A 22,268-nucleotide genomic window follows, 5' to 3' on the forward strand; every position below is an offset into this window, starting at 1 on the left:
AGCCCTTCCAAAGACGTTTGCTTGTGCTTAATTTGAGTGTGTTTCTCCCATAACTATGAAATGATAGCCATGCGCATCTGCAGGCATAACAACCACCTCTACATTAAACTGCACATAAAATTTCCTTTTTTTAATTTTACTGATTGATAATAGGCCCTCATTCTTGCTCTTTGTGTGTTCTTTTACCCCGTACACACCTGACTGGTTGTGCAGCGTCGCCAAACTAGCGTGCTCGTGTTTTACACTCAGTTTGCACCAGTGTTAACCATCGCTCGTGGTCCAAGACATTGGCACATTTAGTGACTCAGTGCACTAGAGTGAACATGTATTATTTGTGCTTCTGTACTTCTGCTTTGAATTCAGCTCCTCTAGGCATTGACTGGATCTTGTCAATTTCCTTATTTTTTTCCCCTCTCTTAGACTAATGTCATTAAACTAGCACAAGGGCTGCTTTGTGTTCTGGCTGACATAAAGCACTGAAGAATGGACTTGTTAGGTGTTGCATGCGTCATTGTCTCCATAAAGTCTTTTAAAGAACAATCATCTTGACAAGTATCTTACAGTACAATTCTAATGCTTAACGTCTTCCTTTCCTCTGGGTCTCTGCTTTTCCCTCAGCTCTGTTTTGATGAGGTGTACTTTAGTAGCTGCTGGTGAGTAAATCACTTCAGCACGATCCTTGACAGCAGCTCAGGATGTGGTGCTGATGACAGTATCCCTGTAGCCAGAAAGGTCAGTGTTCAGCACAGCCACCCTGTAAATGAATGAGGCATACCTTAGCTTGAAGGTTCAAATCTAGTTCCCTGTAGGCCAAATGTAGCTTTTCCTTTGTTTGCATTGGAGGCATGGCCCTTGCTTGCCATCAGGAAATGAAATGTTCTAAGCTGGACCATTCATAGTGGCTCTCGTTGTCTTTGGCCCGATATTACCTCCAGAGAATCCAGCAGAGGGAATTTTTTAGATTGCGAGCCTCTTTCTGAGTCTTATAATGCTTTTATGGAGTGATTTCTTCTAAACACCCTCTCCTTGCCACCAAAAGCCTTGACCAGTAACAGTTTCCTTTTTCCTCGACAGATGTTCATTGTATTCAGGCTATATAATTTAACACACTCAGTCATTTTGTTCCATTTTGGAAACCAGGCTTAGCACACTCTAAGTGGGCATGCTGACTAGTGGTTAGAAGAGCAAAGCCTTGCATGATGCTGAGGTTTGATGTGAACACAGATGATCACTAGAAATGTGATCCTAAACAAGTCACTTGACTGCCTTGGGCTTCCAGTTATCCCAGCTGCAAGGTTGGGTGAAAGCTTTGAAAAACAAATGCTACCATTCAGCTGAGTGAGCAAATGGCAACTGAGGGAGGGGCATCGGTAATTGCTCAGACTGAACTGTGATACCAGAACATATTTTTTTGTCGGAAGCAGTGATCCTCGGTTATGCAGAGCATAAACCCAAACAATGCGCGGTTTGATTTAGCAAGGACTGAAGGGCAACACAAAGGGAACATTGTTATGTCCAAGGTTCAGAACTATACCCAGATAGCAGTGGCATGCAACAAGCTTTTTCATATGTTTTTGGCTCACACTGGGTTTTGTGTAAGAACCAGAATTGGCAAGAACAGCAAGCATTGCTCAGAGAAGACTAGTCTGGGCTGATTACAGATTTTGAAGAGATTTTTAATTAAACCAGTGCTGTGAAGGCTACAGAGTTTTGGGACTGGAGAACAAAGTGGTCAATATATTTTACAAGATGTACTTAAACAACAACAAATAGTATGGTAGCACTTTAAAGACTAACAAAACATGTAGATGGATTTTACAGTGGATCATATTTTTACAAATTGGTTTTAAGCAGAAATCGCCACTGAAGTCGTACCATCCATTTTAAGCTTAAACTTTCCTGTGGGTTTCATTCCATAGTGGTTGTTTTCTTCAAGGTTTGTTTCACCATGTTCTCTCTCTCTTTACGGGGACAGAATATGGTGGTTAGTTGACCTCTTTCTTGTGAGTAAGGGGTCTTTTTCCATGCAAACACAGATTGCGGTTTTCCTACACTTTCCTATGCAGGTTGAACCTCTAAAATCCAGGACTTTCTAGTCCAGCAACATCCTGCTGGACCAGATCACCCCAACAGGCCAGGTTCTGGAGTGCAGGTCGGGCTGGCTGGTGCCGGGGAAAGCAGTCCTGGCAGGGCTGGAGGAACTGGGGCTGGGAGCAGAGCCCAGTGATCAGGGATGGAACCTGGGATCAGGGCCAACAGCTGGGAGGGGAACCTTGACTTCTGCTGGTCCAGCAAACTCCATGATTTGGGATCACTCGGGTCCCAGAGATGCTGAACCTGGGAGGTCCTACCCGTATAAGAGAACAGCGCAGACCAGACTATTTCAGTAGGTCCCCAAGGGTGCATCTACATAGCAGGGTTTAACTTGAAATAAGCCACGCAAATTGAGCTATGTCACTTGTGTAATGTATTTCAAAATTGGGAGCGTCTACACAGCACTTATTTCTAAATACAGAATTCTTCCTCCGACATCCCTTACTCCTCGCACAATGAGGGTTACAGGAGTTGGGGTAAGAAGTCCTCCAGCTTCACAGTATTTCGACATTATTTCAAAATAACTGCCTGCTGTGTAGACATCCCCACAACTACTCATTTGGGGTATGGATTAAAATTGGTGGAAGGAGTTGCTGGAACTCACTGCAACAGGAGTTTGGAAGGCTCCATATCTCCTTCCCATCCCATAGCTGCTGGGTCAAATCTCGGCCTGGTTTGGCAATGGGGACCCAACGCTGATTCCAACTGCTGTGTGCTCTGGAGCAGAGAGGGCATGGTGCCTCAGATGAGCAGCTGAGTCCCAGCGCCTTGTGGCGCTACTTGGGGGATGGGGCAGGTATGTGCTGAAAGGCTCGGTCGAGCCCAGGCCCTGACTGGTGTCGCATGTGCAGTCACTTGAGAATGCATCGGTGCTTGTGTTTTGACCTGTGCGGCAGGTGTTGGAGTGGAGAAGTGGGGCCTTGTGGTTAACGATCACAGTGCAGAAGGCCCCTGTGAGTGCTGGCCGCCCCCTACCTCCTCTGAAGCCCTGCTTGGAAGAGCAAGTGGGCCATAAGTCATGCCCAGGCTTGTGTGCTGCCCTCTGCAAAGGGTACGTTGTGTGTTCCCGCCACACAGCTAAGAAAGGCCTGCGAGGGGAGTGGTTCTCAACACGTTTCATTTGTGGGACCCCAAAATATCTCAAATGGAGGCGCAGACTCCTTTGGGAATCTGTTGCCTGTGTATATTTGAATTCTGTTCAGTCAGTTTTCAGGCTAAGTCTCTTAGAAACCCTTTAGATGTGGTCTGCAGGCCCAGAGGGGTCTGGGCATCACAGGCTGAAAACAACTGTGTTAAGGGAGTCCCTATTTGTATTTAAACCTGCTGTCTTGATTGCCATGCACTATTTCTGTCATCACCTGTTTTTGTCACTGACCTCGTTTTTTTTCCCCCCCTTTTGTCTGTAGGTGTCGATTCTGGATATTGGTTGTAGGACTTTTATATTTTTATGACTATTATTTTTGGTTGGCTTTTTCCCCATTCCTTTTGGATGTGAATTGAAGATCTACCGGAGGAGCGCTGGACGAGGCAACAGGAGGACGCTTACTTCGTTTTACTTGGAAACGCTCATTGCCGCGGTACCTTCAAGTTATATTCCACAGTCATGTGGTCATCACAGCTGCTGCTCTTCACAATGCTCTTAGCACCAGCAGTGCATGGTAAGAGGGACGTGGAGGGGGCTGGCGGGGCTCTCGGGTGTTTGGCCTATACGCTCTGTGTGAGACTGTTTGCTCTAGGATCAAGGGGAGGGGGTTTCTAAGGGAAGAAGGAAGAAAAAGCCCATTGAAACTCAGTAGCGTTGGGCACCAAACTCCTTTACATCTCATTGAAAAGCCCAGCGTACACTAGTGCTAAGCAGCCCTTCAGTAAAGAAAAGCATTATGTGCTTTTAAGGCATTATGTGGCCTTAAATAAAAAGTGTTTACAAACTCACCTGCTGAGTGCTTGCGAGATCCCCTTAGAGATGTATAGAGCACTGTGTCTGCTACAGTAGAGCAAACCGTCAGCCCTGTGCTCCGGCCTAGAAGAGGTGAGGCAGACGCCGTACTGGGCCTGTGCAGAGTGGTTGGCTTTCAACCTCTGTGAACAGATATCCAGGAGATGCTGCACTGTGTAACCTTCACATATTAGGACGTCACAGTGGCCATCGTATTTTGTATTATCTTAAGCAACTAATTGTAGGCTCCTTCTCCTCATGTGGGCAGCGCTTATAGGGCAATATTTTTAACAATAGGAACCCAAAGTTAAGCTCCGAAAATAACTGGCCTGATTGCTAAGTGGCTGACTAGCTAGAGGAACCTGCTGGTGGGGTGGGGAGCAGTGTTTTTCAAAATCTGACAGCTCCATTTGGGTGCCTTAAGAGGAACTGAGCTCTTTTGAAATTCTAGCCTTAGCGTTAGGTCGTTCGGAGCACTCTTCGAAATCCAGGAAGGTGCAGGGTTTACGTTCCTGTTTTTTGGGGGAATCTTGGCGAGAATTCCCCATCCACTCTGTGCATTGGGTAGTTTCCCAAAGCAAAGACTTTAGAGTTAAACTTTTCACTGTGGAAGGAATGATCCCAACAAAAATACATGCTGCATGAACCGTACTGGCATCGCATTTAACCGCTTCATGCCCTAGAGTGCGCTCTGTTAGTTTTAAAGCAACATTCTCCACTGATTTCACAAACGTATTTTGTAAAGCAATGGTGTCAACCAATGGGGACGAGGGGGAGGCTATTCTGGAGGGAGCGTTTGGTTCTTCGCAGAGGAAGTGGAATGATAAATGTTGCCTCGCAAGTCTTAATAATTTAACAATGTGAATAGTTAAAGTAATTAACAATTGCACTGCCCCCTGGCAGTTCTGGAGTTAGTCATGAGCGCTCGCTTGCTAGTGTTGTGGAATGAAAATGCCAGAATACCAGGAGCCACGTTGCCCCACAAACGAGCAGATGCCGAAGATGCAAACCCGAGGGCTTGGTGTTTCCCAGAGATCTGCTCCTTGGAGAGTCCTGTACTCCTGTGCAAACAGAGGGGAAAGCATGACAGATGTCATCAGTGAGAAATGAGGCCTCCCAGGTTAGCTCTGACCCTGTGTAATCCTCTAGCCAGGGTGTGTTACACATCCTCCTGTGTGCCTGGTCCCCAGTGGTCAACAATTGGTTACCACCACGGCTACAGCACCTGGCTTTTGGGTTCCAGTGCTCAGACCTGTGGAGATGATCTAGATGGCGGTTGGTCCTGCCGTGATGGCAGGGGACTGGACTTGATGACCTTTTGAGGTCCCTTCCAGTTCTAGTTTTCTATGGTTCTATAAGAACTCCCGTTGAAACCTTGCTGGTGGCCAAGAGAGCAACCACCCCAACAGAGCCTGGCCGCAGAGCAGTACTTGGTGTTTCTGGTAAGTGCTAGGAATGCTTTCAGCCCATCCAGTTAGCCTAACAAAGAGGGAAAGATGAACCCACGAACATGAGAGTTACCTAGAAGGTCAGACTAGATGATCTCATGGTCCCTTTGGGTCTCCAAATGGACACAGCTCAATACCCACTACCCTTTCCAGCACTGTTGGCACAAGAGAGTTGGGAGGGGGGGCAGCAGATTCAGTGGTGGAATTTCTGCTCTCCATTCTGGAGGGTTGTGTGCGTGCATGTAGCAGCTTGAATTCAGCTGCCAGTTAAATGTGAAAAATGTACCCGGTTAAGAGCTTCACATTCTTGTCTCCTTAGAGATCCCCTTGTGTGCAGAAGCTTTGCTGGGAAGTTGTTTTCTAACACAGCATCAAGCTTTGGTTTCTGTTGTTACAACTTCTGAAAGTATCTGGTGATCAGCAGAGAATTGCAGGGATGTGTAGTAACTGGTGCGGGTTTATTTGAGGGGGTTTTTTAGTCTTTGTTTTTAGGGTGCTCTGGTTGGCCCATCTTCCCTCTGAAACTTGCCAATTACAATTGAGATTCTGTGCTGGAAGCAGAAAAGTGGAAGGATCACCTTTTCCTTTTCCTTTTTTAAATCTGCACATAGCCAGCGCTCCCAGACATTTGCTTTTGTGACGGGTTTCCCACCTCGGATAACTGTGCAAGGTTGAGATGCTGTGTCCTGTGGTGCTTCATGCCGCATGCAGCAATGTAAGCTTTCGTGGGCAAAGACCATGGACATGCATCTGATGAAGTGGGTCTTTGCCCATGAAAGCTTATGCTCCTACACTTCAGTTAGTCTATAAGGTGCCACAGGACTCCTCGTCGCTTTTGCAGATTCAGACTAACACGGCTACCCCTCTGATACATGCAGCAATGGCGATCTTCCTGTGCACCGAGCCACATTGCAGCCCAAAGCCATTGGCTCCGCACTGCATTTCGGGGCGGGGACAACAGGGAGCTGCTACAGTTCCTCTCAGGGGCGGTATGGCCCACAAGAGCAGCTGGGCCGTCGAAAGGCGGCGAGTGGGGAAGGGTGTGTAAAACTATGGCCCTCCGACCAACACTGTTGGCCCCTCATTGCTCAGGGAGCACAAAGACCAGACTTGTGTCTGGCCTTTGAACAGGACTTCCAGGGGATCGTCGGCTGCCCTCATGTGCCCCAGTGTACACCTGATCAAGCCACCTGCCTTCTGTCCCTTTGCCTGGGCTGGAAACAACGCGTTTACCTGAGACAGAGAAGAACCTTCTTGCATGTGCCAGCCCCTCCTCTCCTACCTCCACCAAGTGACCTGCCTCCTCTCCCCTCCCCTCCCTCTGCAGATTCCTTTGTCCAAACGCAGGTGAGCAGACGCACACTCCACGAAGCCTGCTTGCTCTAATGCCGGTGTCATGGGGAAAGCACTCAGGCGCTGGGATGGGTAGCAAGCCCCTATGCTGTCCTGACGTCTTATTTAAGCACCAGTTTATCACGGAAGTTGTGTTTTGATGGGAAGCTTGGCAGAATATTGTGTAAAACCAAAATTCAGTCTTCTATGTCAGTAACCGGCAGGCCAGGAAACATGCCGTGTGTGTGTGTGTGTGTGTGTGACAGACAGACACACACACACACACACCCCCCTGCAGCCCTGAGAGAGATTTTCAAGAGGCCTCTGCGTATCGAGGCCACCAGCAATCTTGGCTTTCTGTTTGAGAGACTTGGCCGGAGCTGGGGCTGAAACCCTGCACCTGTTGTTTGCCAAGCAGAACAGCCATTTGCAATCCTGTCCAGTCACACATTGCGCCCCCTCACTATTCTCTTCCCGTCTTCCCTCAGATGCTGTGCCATTGTACTGCTATTCCTGGTGTATGGCTCTGGCGGTGGTCTCTTCCTTGCAAAGGACTAGCGGTCACAAGCCATACTTCTCACTTCTTGCTGCTTTCATGAGCCAAGGTGCTCAGCCAGGCTCCATGGTGTTGTTTTGTGAGAGCCTCTCCCTTGGAAATAGGTACTCCTCAGCCACGCTGGAAGTTGCCTGGTGACAATGCCTTAGCTGAAGCAATCAGTATGATCTTCCTGGGGGGAATATAGGATGCGAGCAAGCTGGCCCTTGGTGACAGAGAGCTGCTTAATGGAAGGTGAATGTTTGCCGCCTTAGCGTTGGAAGACAGTGGAAGCACTGTCACCTTTTAAAATACATAGCGTGTTTCTTTTGTACTTCTACAAGTGTTCTGTTAGCTTGTGAACGGTGGGTAATTGCCCTTTTCTATGTTACTCTTTATACAGTCCAAATGAAATGCAAGAGACGTGTTTTATTGGTTGTGAAATAGCCAAGTTGACAACTAGGCTTCTGCCTAACTTCATTGTTTTAAAAGATTAATCATCCTTGAAATATTTATAATATTTGCTAAGCTAAGCAATAGGTATGACTGCGGTGTAGCCACCATTTTTATAGGAGGAGAGGTGAGGAAACAAAAGCTTTTCCTGGTAAAAGGGCTGACGGCAGATGTATGCCACGGTGTTTTTATTAGCCGCACAGTACTAAATTCAGGAGTATTAAATTCTCCAGCTGATGGCGGTCTGGTTCGTAAGCCGGCAGAGGATGAAATTCAACCCTGCAAAGGTCCTGTGCACCACTTAATTCTCACTTAAGCCATTAAGTGGTGCAAAGGGCAGTGTGCAGGGCCCCCTCTACACGGGTGAATTTCACACCGAGTAAATGGGGGGATTGCTGGGCTTTTTTTCTTTCCTTCTTCAGTGTTCTGCAAACGTGCTGCTCAGAATGTTCCCCCCCGCAAATGGGTGAGGGAGGCTAAAAGCCAGCAAAATATTCTTACGCTTGCAGCCCACAATGCAGGGTAGGCACACGAACATCTTTCATGAGATTCCCAGAGTGCTCACACTCAGACAACTAGCTAGCAGCTGTGAGTTGGCAAAGCATTCTGGGTATGAGCATGCAAATAAACATATCAAGGGATTGCCACCTCCGTTTGCTTTTCAAGTATACATGTTACATAGATTCAGAACACATGGGGTTTTGTTCTGGCACAAAGCATTGTCCCGCACTGATTTCGATTAGCCCACTTGCTCTCACTGTTACAGAAGGAAAGCAGGATGCTTCGCGAATAATCTGTGTGTCACTACCCATGGTATTGGACCAGCTTGTAACTGTTTCATAGCAAGTCTGTTGTCTGAGCCTTGGCAATCAGCTAAGTGTGAGTTTACAGTGTTAATTGAGCCATGCAGCATGTGAATTACAGTGCAGTAATTCACCCCGAACGCATTTAGGCACAACGCATGAAGGCCAAATGGCCATTGTGTCCCTACGTGGGAATTATTATACCCTAATTTGCTCCCTATCGTATATGACTATAATTCTAAAATGGCTTTGTTTTAATTTTCTTCTTGAATAAGCTACAAAGTGCCCCAAGATTTAGTATTGGAAAGTCTAATGCATTTCCAGGAGGAGACCAGCAGGAAAGAAAGGCAGGAATTTGGCTGGGTCCGAAGGTCTCCATGCTTGTAGACACATTTATTCACCCTCGCCACTAAATGAGTTTTGTGATGCGGGTGCTTGTCTGCCAAAACTGCTCTGGATCAGCCGCTAATTTCACATAGGCTACCAAACCGCCATTCTGGAGGGTCATTTATTTTTAGTTGATCTGTAGACCTTAGCCCAGGGGCACTCGTCTGAACCATTCGGTCTCTGTCTCAGCGAAGTTTGAATGATGCTAGTGACTGTACTGTCTGGAGTCAATTGGCACCAGCTGCGGCTGGTAAGTTCAATCTGCCACAGTTTCTCATGTGCCATAAAACCAGACTTTGTGGCACAAAACACTGGGAGAAGATGCTGTGGAAATGCTTTAAAAGCTTAGCTCTAAAATGAGTTCTTGTCTGCAGGAAAGGGTCATCGTAACAAGAAGAATGCAGGCTTGTTGCTTGGAATTCATTCCGTGGGACAGTAAACCCTTTCTGGTGCAGGTAGCCGTGGCTTGGTAACATCACAGCTTTGCGTGCCCCTAGCCGTGTAGAGAAGTTCTTTAAAAGCCAAACACACCGAGGAGAGACCGTGTGTCTAAGGAGGTGAGCTAGAGGCCCGAAACGCCGTGGAAACACAGCACTGTAGGGTAATTCATGTGCCATTCAACAGCATCAACATTTATGCTTGTTGTGGAGTTAGCCCCTGTAGCTAACATTGCCAAAGTCTTCCTGTTACAACCCTCTTGTCTCAGGGTCTTTTTGAATAAATAAGCAAGAGGCCATTGTGTGTTTGGTATTTTATACACTCTGCCTACAGGTGGTGAGCTTTCAGGGTGCATAACTCTTTGCTTTGCTTCTTGTCTGAATTCAGCAGGCACACTGAGACTTTGATCCTCAGTTAGGTTCCTAGGCGCTACAAGAATAGAAGCAGTGAACAATAACTGCAGATATTTTCCTTTATTAAAGAGGGTATCTTGGTTAGTTCTTTTCTTTACCTCCCCTCTATGGCCACATCTGTGCTTACCCAGAAGTTCAAATTAAGATACATGATCCAGCTATGTTAACTGCATAGCTGGAGTTGACATACTTTAATTCCATTTTTTGGACTGAATTCACAGCAGGAGGTTGACAGGAGCAAATGCTCTTAGCCACTTCCCTTACTCCTCATGGATCGAGGAGTACTGGTGTCGACTGAGTGCCCTCTGCATTCCATTTACCAGGTCTTTATTAGACATGCTAAATTGAATGTAGAAGGTCAGCTGCCGCAGTGTCATTCTTCTTGCTGGTATAGACTAGGAATGTTAAAATGTGTTTAATTGTGTAACCGCTAAAAAAAATTCACAATGCCATGTGGTAAGAAGTCCTGTTGTTTCCCTGGCTGAGACGCAGTTTTGCTTTGTGAGTCAGAAGTCGGCCATTAAAATAACAAGATGGATTTATGGCCAAACCCTGTTTATCTCTGAAATAATGTTTTGCCAACTTATTTGCCCACATCGCAGTGTGTAATTAGCAGCATGTTTCATGTGAGAATGCTCTCTTAATAGCTGAAGCCCATCTTCCCTCCAAATCCAGGCCACTGAATATTAAGAACCAAGCGAAAATCTAAACCTTTATACAGGTGAGTCATCTAAAACGTGAATAATGGAAAGATTCTATTTTTAACACTTCCATTTCACTGGCACGAATTGAAATCTATCCTGTCATTGCCGTCTGGGATCTTACAGACATGTTTAATTAACAATCTTTACTCTTCGTTATCATTCTGAGGGATTCTGGGACGCAGAATTAATAATGTTTGGTTGTTTTACTTCATTTGATTGAAAAAATAAATTGGCCTGTTGGTCAGAAGCCAAATAGAGAATGAATTCATATCATCAGTAGACACCTTACAGCACGCAAGCCCTGCTGACAGAAGTGCTTGGAAACCATATATTATAACATCGGACAGCCATAATAATAAACTTAGTTGCTTGTTTCGGTGCACAGCAGAGAGTACGCTGAGCCGGCATGGCACAGATACTGCCTTAGCGAGCTGATAAATGCTCCTGGCTAAGGGAATATTCTGACAGGGGATCTTCGCTCTATAATCCTTTCTACGGATACCAGGCAAGGAATGGTCACCTTGATAGACTCCAGCTCTCCCTTGTCTTAAGGCTGGATCATTCAACAGAGCGTAGGGGAGCTGAGCACACAGCTTGTGTTGGAATTCAATAGGATTTGGGCACCAGACCAAATCAATTAGGAATTCAGCTGTCCAAAAGGTACTGTGGGTAGGATTTCCCATCAAAAGTGCCAATCCAATGGAATAAGACCTCTTATAACAAATAGAACGACGGTCACTTTTTAAGGTGCATTGCATTCACCTATATTTTGACCAATCTGCCCTGTTTGGTTGAATAAGCATGATGCCCCCATTAACGTGCAGTAGGTGCAAATTGAGCAAACATTTCATGGAGCTCTTCTTGCCTTAGTGTCTTACAATCTGTTTACATATATATGCTCACAACACGCATATGGGCCAGAGAAGTGTTGTGGTCCCCCATTGTATGGATAGGGAGCTGAGAGACAGGATAGAAGGAGTGGCATGACAGTTCTGAGGGGAGAACTGAAATGAAGTCCCGCTCCTGTCTCCCGTACTCAGAATGGTCTTTGTGTATCTAGACAGCTGGAACCAAGGTGGAGATAGAAAGCCTATTGGGAAGACCCCACGTTCTGGGGATTAATCCTGTGTGCCCCATGAGTCAAAGGAAGGAATTTGCTGACAGATTGCAAACCTTGTGGGAAAAGCTGATGCCCTATGGATCAGACCTGTTGTTAAAAGTTGGAGCATGGGGGGAAAAGGAAGGGCAGAGCGGCAAATGATCAGACCACCTGATAATGTTGTAATGATATGAAATGGTTCCTGATGAAAACAAGCTATTCAAATAAGTAGGCGAATAAGAAAAAAAATTGTTACCACTTTGCAAACTTTAAGAGATTTTTTGCCTCCTTTTTTGTGCTACAATTATTGCAGATTTATTCAGGTATATTTTATAGATAGTCATATGGCTATTTTATTCCTGGCTCTTTTTTTTAATCCTGAAGGCATCTTAGGCTGAAGGAAAAGAGCGATTTACCTGATACCCCTAATCTGGGTTATTCTTTTCATCTGCAAGCAGATAGTAATGCAATCAAAAATTAGTGTTTGCAAGTCAATTTCCAAAGAGCTATGTCCCCAAAACCCCCACCTGTAGCCCTTCAGTATGGAGCATGGGCAGCATTAACCAGGGTGGTAGGGTTGCTGTCTGGAATCCATGCTTGGCTGTCTGACCATGTGGTGGAGATAGTCTGGGCACTCTTGAGCCTGTTGCAGTGCAGGGCACGCACGGCCCATTGGGATTCTGCGTGTGGCCTGGGAGACATCTTGTTGACTGTGGGCCATGTGCAGAGTTGCCAGGTTATGCTGGTTTCCCTTCATGTAATCGTTTTCCTACCAGTCTGACCAAAGCAACACACATACAAAGCCAGGGCACGTGATGTGAGGGGCATGCTGGTTGCACACAACACTGACTGTGAGGGCCGTGCGCTCCCCAGGCACCCACTCAAAGCACTGCTACGGTTCAACCGGCACATCCTGCAACTTCTAGGGGATCCAGGGAGACCGTCTTGCTCATGACAACTTGCAGCCCCCTGAGAAGGAGAGCCACTCATGAGGCCCACCCACTAGCCTCGGTGGCCCATCGCCGGTGTAAGGAGTGGACTGGATGCCCTTTTGAGGTCCTTTATGACCCCCTCTTTCCCTGATCTTTTCTGTTTTCCTTAAGAGTTTAAAATCTCCAGGGGCTGCTTCATCATCTCACGGTCAAGCATTCTTGCATGCACTGAAACTCAGCATTGCGGGGCCAGAGGAGGTATCTTTGTTCTAATGCCATTGCCCTGTTTTTGTGCATCGAATACGTGATCGCTGGGGAGGTACTGACATGTTGCCCTTCCTCATCCTTCCTTGGCCAGTTGATAGAATGGAGCTGAGAATAACATGTAAGCAGGGTTCTGTGTTTCCATTAGTGCTCTGGGATGCCATTGGGATGAGAAATTTCAAATAGGATAATCTCCGGGGTATAAAACAGCTGCTACAATGGGATGGGCTGGGGCAGCATTCATCCAAACATGGCAGAGCTGTTTTTCTTAAATGTCTTGTTAATTGTTTAGACGCTATAGGGTGTGTGCATCTAGGAAAACGAGGCTTCTCAGTAGAAGTGGCCTGAGCGTTTTGGCTTCTCCTCCACTCCCACTTGTACCTACATATCCAGCTCCAATTAGAAATTGCGAGATTTACATTCCCCGTTAATCTGCATATCTTGGTGTGGTTTTCACATAGAGCTGCCATTATTTTCTTGCTTATTTCATTCATATATGTATATATAGTTGCTGATTAATAGTGCTTATGCCAGCATAATATTACTTGTACATGATAATATTAATTTAAAATAATAGTAACCAATCAGATAATCTGAAAATGTTTTGAAAGCTAGTTAGAGCTGGGTAGAAGCTTTGTAACAAATTACATGCTTTCTTTGGGACTTGATTTTCTCATTATAAAAATGAAAGCCCCAAAGCGGAACTATTTCAGCTATGCATTTAAATATTTTTATATGGAAATGTTTCTGTGGTGATTCATGGCACTTGCAGCTCAATTGTCACATGTCCCCAGGCTCTTGTGTGGGCTGGGTTCCCCATCCAAACCACATCTTCCCTGAGCCAGCTCCCTTTCCCAAAAGGTGAAATTGTGGTGCATTCTGGGAGATGTTGTCCTACTAGGTCTATCTATAGAGAAAATTGGACCATAAGCACCTGAACTACAGCACAAACTGAGAGAACATTTCCAAATCAAACATTAATTTTTGGCTGAAATTTTCAGTATATCAATTTCTGCTGAAAATAATGACATATTTTGGTTGACACCCTCCCATCCCATGTTTTGACCAGCACTACGAACCCTGCATTTCAACAAAAGCTTATTGACATGTGCTAGTAAGCATCCGTATACAACTGTAGTTTTAAACTATCTCCAACTCCGTGAGATGTCTTTTTTTTGCATGTGTGAGCAGTGTGAATCCTATAGCACATTGTGCATAAAGAACAGCAGCATACAGGAAACAGCTTTCTCTCATCTGTGCAGAGAAAATGGCAGGTCACTTGGGTAGCCTCTGGAATGAAAACTGTCTTGGCTCAAGCAATGGGTTTGTGTGTGAGAAATCCCTTAGCTTTTCCTTACATTTTTTAACCCCTGTGCTAATGGCAATGGGAGTCAATACCGCTTGGACAGTGCAGACAGGCAAAATGCAAATAAATATTCCCATATGGCTTTCCTAAGGCACCCCTCAGTGCTGACTTGGTGTATTGTGGGTAGATGAAATGGAGAGGACAGCAGAGTGTGCGGTAGTTTAGCTCATCGTTGAAAGTGTAGCATTGTGTCTCCTCCCTAGTCTCCGGAAGCTCAGCGGATGTTTTGTGACAGCGCAATATGAGGAAAAAAAAAAGCTTGGCCATTGTGTTTTTGCAATCTTTGTGTGCTTCCCATTGGAGGAGATGGAACTCATCGTGTTGTCTTGCAGGTCTCACGCTAAGCTGATCCAGTGTCTTTTGTCAGCCAAGAAGGCTCTTGGTGGTTTTGTGGCATGAACTAAAACAGAGTAGCCGGACCTCACATTGATTTTTCTGATCTCAGTGTGCAAGATCTCGGGTGTGTATGTTCTTCCATTACATGGCATCGCTCCATTCATTATTGCTTTGCTTTAGTTGGGTCAAATGTGTATTGTTTAGCAGCCGCAGACTTGTAAGTTAAAGAGTAGCTGGAAGCCAACAAGAATGGAGAGGTACAAGTCTCAAGATAAGTTTCTTCTTTGTATTCTTCTTTGTACTCAAATGTATTCAATGTGTATCACACTAGAAAGTCTGTTGTTGATGCTGTTTAAATGTATGGTTGGCTAGGAATGCAAAATTGTATAATTACCAGAAGATTTACCTGGTGTTGGTCAAGTCCTTAACCCGAATATATTCTCTTTGTTGAAATCATTGTTTGGGAGTGGGGCTGGGGATGAGGGCTCAGTGTGCAGGCTGCCCCAGGAAGAGAGGACTGCCCCAGCCCCCTCTCACTGCAGCAGTTTGGGTCTTGAGAAGTACCTTTCCATGGTTGCTGCAGCTGTAGCAGGCACAGCTGAAAATTGGATGCTTGTCCCCTGGTTTGGGGACAGACAGACAAAGACACACAGACAGAGAAACCCCTGCCCTCTGCTCGCTCAATGGGGTTATAGCTGTCCTGGTCCCCATTTCTGGCCCCTTGCTGCCCGCTGTGGTCATTCTACAGTGTAATTCTCTCCTACCAGACTCCCTCCCTTTCCATTTTATAAGAAGCAATCAAATTCCAGGCACATCCCGTTATCCTGGCACAATCACACCTTTACCCCAACCAATCACACCTTGACCTTGCTTTAAGTTTATGATTAGAGGAAGCTACCTATCGAATTTGGTGGTCCTGGCTTTTACCAATTAGGAGGAATTCTTGCACAAATGGACTCTCGGATGATGGAGAAAGAGACAAATGCACATTTCTAAAACACATAGTAAGAACAAACACGCATGAAGATGTAGTGGAATAAGTAGTTTAACACATATCTGGTGTCATCTCACTTGGGCAAGAAAGGGGAGATGCATACCCCTTTGAAGTGCATCAGTAATAAATGGAGGGACCAAAATGCAAAGTAAAAGTTACAGATTTTTGTCAGCATAGCTGTCTGCAGAAGTCTATCATTAATTAGAAAAAATATTCAACTACAAATTATGAAAATTAACAGGAGACTGATTTCAGTTACTCTCGTTTGCTCTCATTAACACTTTAGCATAATGCACACTTTAGTCAAATAAAAAAAATTGAACCTTTATTTGTGTCTTTTGAGAGTGCCTCAGAAAAGTGCCTTGATTTATACTCTCCTTTTTAGCCTAATTAAAACTGATGATTAAAACATGCAAATCCCATAAGATGACTGTGCTAAAGTGATTTTTTTAAATACATCAAATAATGTTAAATGTTCAGGGTTATGCAGTCTAAAGACTGGTCTCACTGTATCTCATTTCATTGTAGTCAAACGCCAGTAACGAGCGCCAACGCCTCAGCTGGTGGTGAATATTGGAGAACATGGCACAAACTTGCTAAAAAGACCCAAACAAGTATTGATGTTGAGCAAGTCATGCCCTTAGGCCTTTATCCTGCAGTAATGGGAAATTGATTGGCTTATATTTTCCCAGATGTGTCCTGTGGGGTGAAATAATTGAATAGAAATGTTGTAGTGGTATTTCTCCTGCCTCTCCCATGTCGTGCATATTCATGATTTTGCTGGGGCTGTTTTCAAATGTACCCTGGCTTATGTTGCGTTTTGCTGTAGCTGGTATTTCCACGTGCAGGCCAACTTAAGGGGTGGTACAGGGCGCAATTGCCCGGGGCTCCCGACCATTGCCTCTGCTCTTGTGATGGCAGCGTTGGCTACACCCCTAGGCTCTTTAAATCACCGCTGGAGCCCTGGGCAGCATGGTACGGGCTGCGCGGAGGGTTGGCTGTCCTCAGTCCCGCCCCTTCTGCCGAAGCCTTCCCTTGCAGGAGCATGGAGCCACCCCCTTCCGGTGCCCAGAGGCCTGGAAATTCTGTACCCCCCCATCCGTGTGTGCGCTGTTCAGTAGTGCTGTTAGGGTTTAACCGGTTAACCGATACACTGATAATGATCGGTTCTTGCTAGTGGTTAAACTCTGCTGGGATGCACAAAGCCAGCAGCTGGGGGCTCGTGGGACCAGGAGCCAGTGGGGCTGGGGCCCTCCACCCCCTTCTGTCTGTCCCTATGTCCCCAGGGAAAACCGATAGAATTTTGATGGGTGACATGGTTCCTGGTTTTATATCATTTTTACATCCCTACAGTTCCGAGCTTCTCCCAAAGGCACTGAGCTGTTAATACCAGCACAGTCAGGGCCGGATTAAGAAAGGGGCTGGAGCCTAGGGCCCCGCAAAAAGATCTCTGGCTTCCGAAAGTGCAGATCGGCGCGCAGGGCCCCCTGGGCCTGAGGCCCTGGGCTGCAGCCACTAAAGCGCCTGCATTCTGGCGCTGCCTGGTGGGGGGAGGGATGTAACTCCGCGTGCTGCTGTCCCGCCCCCTCCCCACCCCACCAGGATGCTGAGCGCTGAACGGTTCCATCCACGCGCTTCCCTTGCCTGCAGGCTCCGCCCCTGCAGCTCCCATGCTCGGGGATCATGGCCCATGGGAGCCGTGGGGGCAGTGCCTGCAGGCAAGTTCAGGGCAGTGTGTAAAGCCTCCTGCCCCCTCTCCTGCCCCAGGTGAGCACCCCGTATCTTAACCCCCTCTTCCATCCCTGAGCCCCCTCCCATATGCTGACTCCCACCCAGATGCCACACCCCAAACTCCTGCCCTGAGCCCCCTCCGACACCCTAGCTCAAACCCTGCCCCCTACGTCCTGCCCTGAGTCCCCTCCCTCACCCTCATTCCTGCCCAGACCCTGCCCCCCACCTCCTCCCCGAGCCCCCTTCAGCACCCTAGCCCAGACCATGCCCCTGCCCCCACCACCTCCCCTGAACTTCCTCCAGCATCCTAATTCCTGCTCAGACTCTGCACCCTGCCCTCACCTCTTGCCCTGAGCCCCCTCCTGGACTCCACCCCTCTTGGCCCCAAACTGGAGCCCCCTTCTGTACCCCAAATGCCTCATCCCCATCCCTATCCCCAGAGCTCGTACTCCTAGACAGAGCCCTCAGCCTTCCTGCACCCAATCTCCTGCCTCAAGCCACAGCCCCCTCCCACGCTCTGAACCCCTCCACTTTGGGTGCCCCACAGATTCCAATAGGCCCCAGAAGAGTGTAGGCCCTGGTCCCAGTGTAGGGTCAGATGCATCCGTTGCTTTGCTGCCTCAGGAAGGCCCCATCTTGCAGGGCGCCCCCTACTGAGCTGAAATGCTGGCAGGCATGAGGGGGAGTGTGCACAGCCTGGGAGCGTGCTGCTTGTGCCCCTTTTCCAGAGGACTGCATGCCGAGCTCTCCAGGGAGCTAAGAGTCCAACGGGCTGAACTTTCGGGACCTAACACTTTTTTTAATGCAGATTCAGTGACCCTGAAACATTTTGCAAATTTCTGTTGGTTTTGCCAGACTGCTCTTGTCACAAAGTGAACAAAATATGGTACATTTGAAAAATGAGATGTTTGGCTTTTTAAGAGGTTTCCTTCAGTCATACAGGATGGGAAACACTCAGATCTAAACTACACACCTTCATCCCGAAATGTGTTTGAATGTTTCAGTTTGCCAGGCATTTAAAAAACACTTCTGGCTTTTGGTCAACCCGAAACAAATTGGTTTTCTAATTTTTCAGAATTGCCAGTCATTTGAAAAATCTGAGGAGCAACCAAAATGATTCGGGGGCTGGAGCACATGACTTGTGAGGAGAGGCTGAGGGATTTGGGCTTGCTTAATCAGCAGAAGAGAAGAGTGAGGGGGGATTTGGTTGCAGCTTCAACTACCTGAAGGGGGGTTCCAAAGAGAATGGAGAGAGGCTGTTCTCAGTAGTGACGGATGGCAGAACGAGGAGCAATGGTCTCAAGTTGTGGTGGGGGAGGTCTAGGTTGGATATTAGGAAAAACCATTTCCGTAGGAGGGTGGGGAAGCACTGGGCTGGGTTCCCTGGGGAGGTAGCAGAATCTCCATCCCTAGAGGTTTTTAAGTCCTGGCTTGACAAAGCCCTGGCTGGACTGATTGAGTTGGGGTTGGTTCTGCTTTGGGCAGGGGCTGGACTTGATGACTCCTGAGGTCTCTTCCAGCCGTATGCTGCTATGATTGATTTGCACAGGTCTTGTGCTAAGTCTGCATGGAGACATCGCCATGAGAAGAAGGAATGGATGCATGTTCCTCCCCACTGGTCCCATAAAGCTTGAGGCAAAAATGTATTACATCCTGCTCCTTTCCCATAACTCACTCTTTCTCTGTGGTTCAGAGCCCGTTTTCTCACAGGGGACCAGGGGCACTGGAGTTAGTCTGCTAGAGGATGGAATAGGGGGAAACTCAGAGTCAGTGTGTTCAGATAACCAAGCACCCTGCGGGCCCCCAGGGCTTTGAGTGTCAGAGGGCTGGTTCTTGACAGAATGATTCAAGAGGAGATTCTGCACAGAGAGTAAAGCCTGCGGAGATTTCCTGCCTCATCCTCCGCTTGTGTTCCGCCTCGTGGCACCTCGCGGGAGGCGGCAAGACAGAGCCTTCAATCACACGGCGGCGCACTGCCTTGCTGAGGAATAGTACGGTATGCCCTTTAAAATGCTGTATGAGTGCTCTGCCATGGATGTGGCGTCCCGCATCGCTCAGATAAAAGGGTCTGTTCGGCCGACGCCTTAATGGAGCACAAGTTGGGTTAGATTTAGTATTCTGTTTGCTGAGCCATTTGGGCAAGCCACGCAATGTGGTTTATGTTCAAAATACATCATCCAGTGAGATGCCAGGGAAGGCCTCTTCCTCTTGCCATGGGCTGTGTATCATCCAGGCTTGGTGGCTTAGATGGGAGCCAAGGCTGTGTCATTTCCAAGTGTGAAAACCATCTCAGTTTAGCATTTACAATCCAAATGAAAGCTCTGCCTTGCTCTCTGTGTTTCACTAGGGTATTTGAGGGATAAATAATGAGGCTGAAGAAGTTTCTTGAGTGGTGTAAACCAGTGGCTCCCGGTCTCTCCAGACTACTGTGTCCTGTTCAGGAATCTGATTTGTCTTGCACTCCAACCCCTCTGTCCTCTGGCCCTAGCCTGGACTTCCCTTCTGCTGCCCAAGCCCCTCATGCATGCGCCTCGGTCCAGAGCCTGAGCCCTCTCCCACCCTCTTCCACACCCCAACATGCCTGTTACAGGCTGGTGAAAACGAGTGAGCAAGGATGGGGGAGAGTGAGCGATGTAGGGCTGGGGAGTGTGTAGTGAATGGGGTGGGACGTTAGAGAAGGGGCGAGGATTGGGGGAAGGAGTGGGCCAATGGTGTTCAGTTTTCTGCAGTTAGAAAGTTGGCCACCCAAGTTTCACCTGGCTTAAAAATGACGTGTTCACCAAACCCAACATAAGAACACAAAGGTGGCCTAGGTGTTCTTACCGAAAAGCGGCTTCCCGCCTCATTTTGACCTATCCAGTACATCCACTAGAGTACAGAGTCTGCATTTGCATTTCAGCGTAGAGCCGTACGAACAAATCGTCATGTCGCAGGACTGTTAGTGTGTACGGATTTCACTAGCATGTTGGATGTACCCTGCCGTAAAACCAGGTGGAAGCTAGATGAGTGGATGTCTCCTTGGTGAACATTTGCATGCCCCTAGGGCATGTGGAATCATAGTTGAGAACCATTGGTGTAAACAAAATGTTCTGTGCGGAGAGGGCATGGAACACATGCTAGGTATGGTCGTATGTCTCGGGAGCACTTTCTAGGCACAAGAGAGTGCTGCTTGTAGCTCATTGCCCACCAGGGCCCATTCGCTCGGTCTGTGCGCTCTGAGGTAGAGATCAAGTCATGGAGACAGCTCTGGGAAGTGCCCAGAAAGAGAGTGCTCAGCTGGGTTCTAGTACCTCACCCGTTGAGTGGGAGCGGAGTCCTTTCAGACCGAGCATTCAGTGATGTGGCCAATGTCCCCTCACATGCTGGTCAATCCCTGTCTTACCCTCTCCTGGGAGAGAGCAGGATTGTGTGTGTGGGGCGGTGGTCTCACATTGCCCTTTGTGCATATTAGCAAAGACAGGTTGAAGGAGGGCGTTTTTCACTTGGAGAGAACGGTGTTGAGCTTCCTCCAGAGAGAGGACTGCGTGTAGTTTTGAAGAGCTCTTTTAGAACCAATGTTTTTCTGTGTGAATCACTTCGCAGTTATCAACACTGAATTCCATCTGCCCTTGTGTTTCCCAGTCATCCAGCTTTGTGAGATTCCTTGGTAGCTCTTGGCACTTAACTATTTTGAGTAATTTTGCATCATTTGTAAACTTTGCCACTTCACTCTTTACCCCTTTTCAGGAACGTTTGAGAAGTTTAACAGCAGTGGTCCAAATACAGATCTCCCCCCCCCCCCACTGTCTTCTAAGTGGAGTCCAGGGCAGTGATTTCATGGTGATCTAAGGATCCTTCAATTACTGGACTGCCCAACCTTTTGTTACCTTAATCACCTGCCTCCCTCTGTTCATTAACAAACTTCCTGCCCCAAAGGCAAAGCTGGGAGCAACACAAGCTCTGTTGCAGTAAGAGCTGCCTCTGGAGCTAGGGCATGTGCTGTAAGCAGACCTCACGTATGAAATCCAGAGGTTCAGCTTTATGGGGGCTATTGATTGCCTGAGCCCTCCTAAAGGGCACCCTTGTGCTCAGGGGCAGCCATCTTGGTTGCTCAGTGACGTCTGCATGAAGCAGAAGCTGACAACAGAAGCTAGAAAGAATGTTCGGAGCCCCTGAGCCTTGTCCCTTCAGACACCACACCGGTAGTTTTCCCAGGCAGGACCATGAGATTGATTCTCCCTCTGAGGGGCGCTCACAGGATTTGAGTCTGTCCCTTCTGGAGGATGCCTGTCTGGCAGCCCAGGCCTGCCCTCATGTAGGTGGTACAGCTCCCCCACACTTCAAAATGTGCACCTGTGGAGAGGGAGGTGTGCCGACGCACTGGTTTTTAAAGCTTGTGATGTCACTCTTACATATCAGGGGCTAGTATTTGATGTGGCTGAATAAGAATATTGGGCAGGTAGTAAAATACTAGTGGCAAAACATTTTCACGGTGACATCAGCTGCCTTCCCCCTCCCCCATGTCCCACCTTGAAAAGTAGAGGGTTTTAATCCAGGGTGTTTAAGAAATATTCAAGAACTTACAGAAACAGATCTCAAGATACACTGAATGATTAATTTTGCTGGTTTTGAAACCAGCATCCTTGAAATGAATTTTGTGTGCACTCTGTTTTACGTCTGAAAGCAAATAATACCCCCCTCCCCACCTCCAATGTATCGACGGTGTATGTCTCCATTTGTCTGAACGACTTGCTGTGGTCAGAGAAAACCCTACTGATTCTGCATAGATTTGCACTGCTAGTTGTAGCTTAGCTCTGCTTTCTGCATGAGGTATGCGATTGGCTCGTGGGTCTAGACTGAAACGTTCTGTGAGCTCACGTATTGAGGTGCACATTGAACAGGGGTAAATAAGGACTGAGACAAGCTGCGCATCTGGCCCATGACTTAGCCCTCAATACTGTTGAGAATGGAGGTGAAGTCTCTTTGAAGGCTTCACACAGGGTATGATGTTTTTTCAAAGCCCT

General features: G+C 47.3%; 1 protein-coding gene across 18 annotated transcripts in view; it reads left to right on the plus strand.

The window, feature by feature from the left end:
- The window catches only part of ADGRL3 (adhesion G protein-coupled receptor L3), a 635,479-nt gene that overhangs the window by 218,780 nt on the left and 394,431 nt on the right, over nt 1-22,268 (plus strand). For all 18 annotated transcript variants that reach the window (XM_075929235.1, XM_075929232.1, XM_075929231.1 and 15 more), the window contains one exon: nt 3,501-3,752. In XM_075929235.1, the coding sequence (XP_075785350.1) occupies nt 3,698-3,752 (55 nt within the window). In that variant the 5' untranslated portion in view covers nt 3,501-3,697. The remainder of the gene's footprint in view (nt 1-3,500; nt 3,753-22,268) is intronic.

The sequence above is a fragment of the Pelodiscus sinensis genome, chromosome 5 (genome assembly GCF_049634645.1).
Source record: "Pelodiscus sinensis isolate JC-2024 chromosome 5, ASM4963464v1, whole genome shotgun sequence".
NCBI classification, from domain to species: Eukaryota; Metazoa; Chordata; order Testudines; family Trionychidae; genus Pelodiscus; species Pelodiscus sinensis.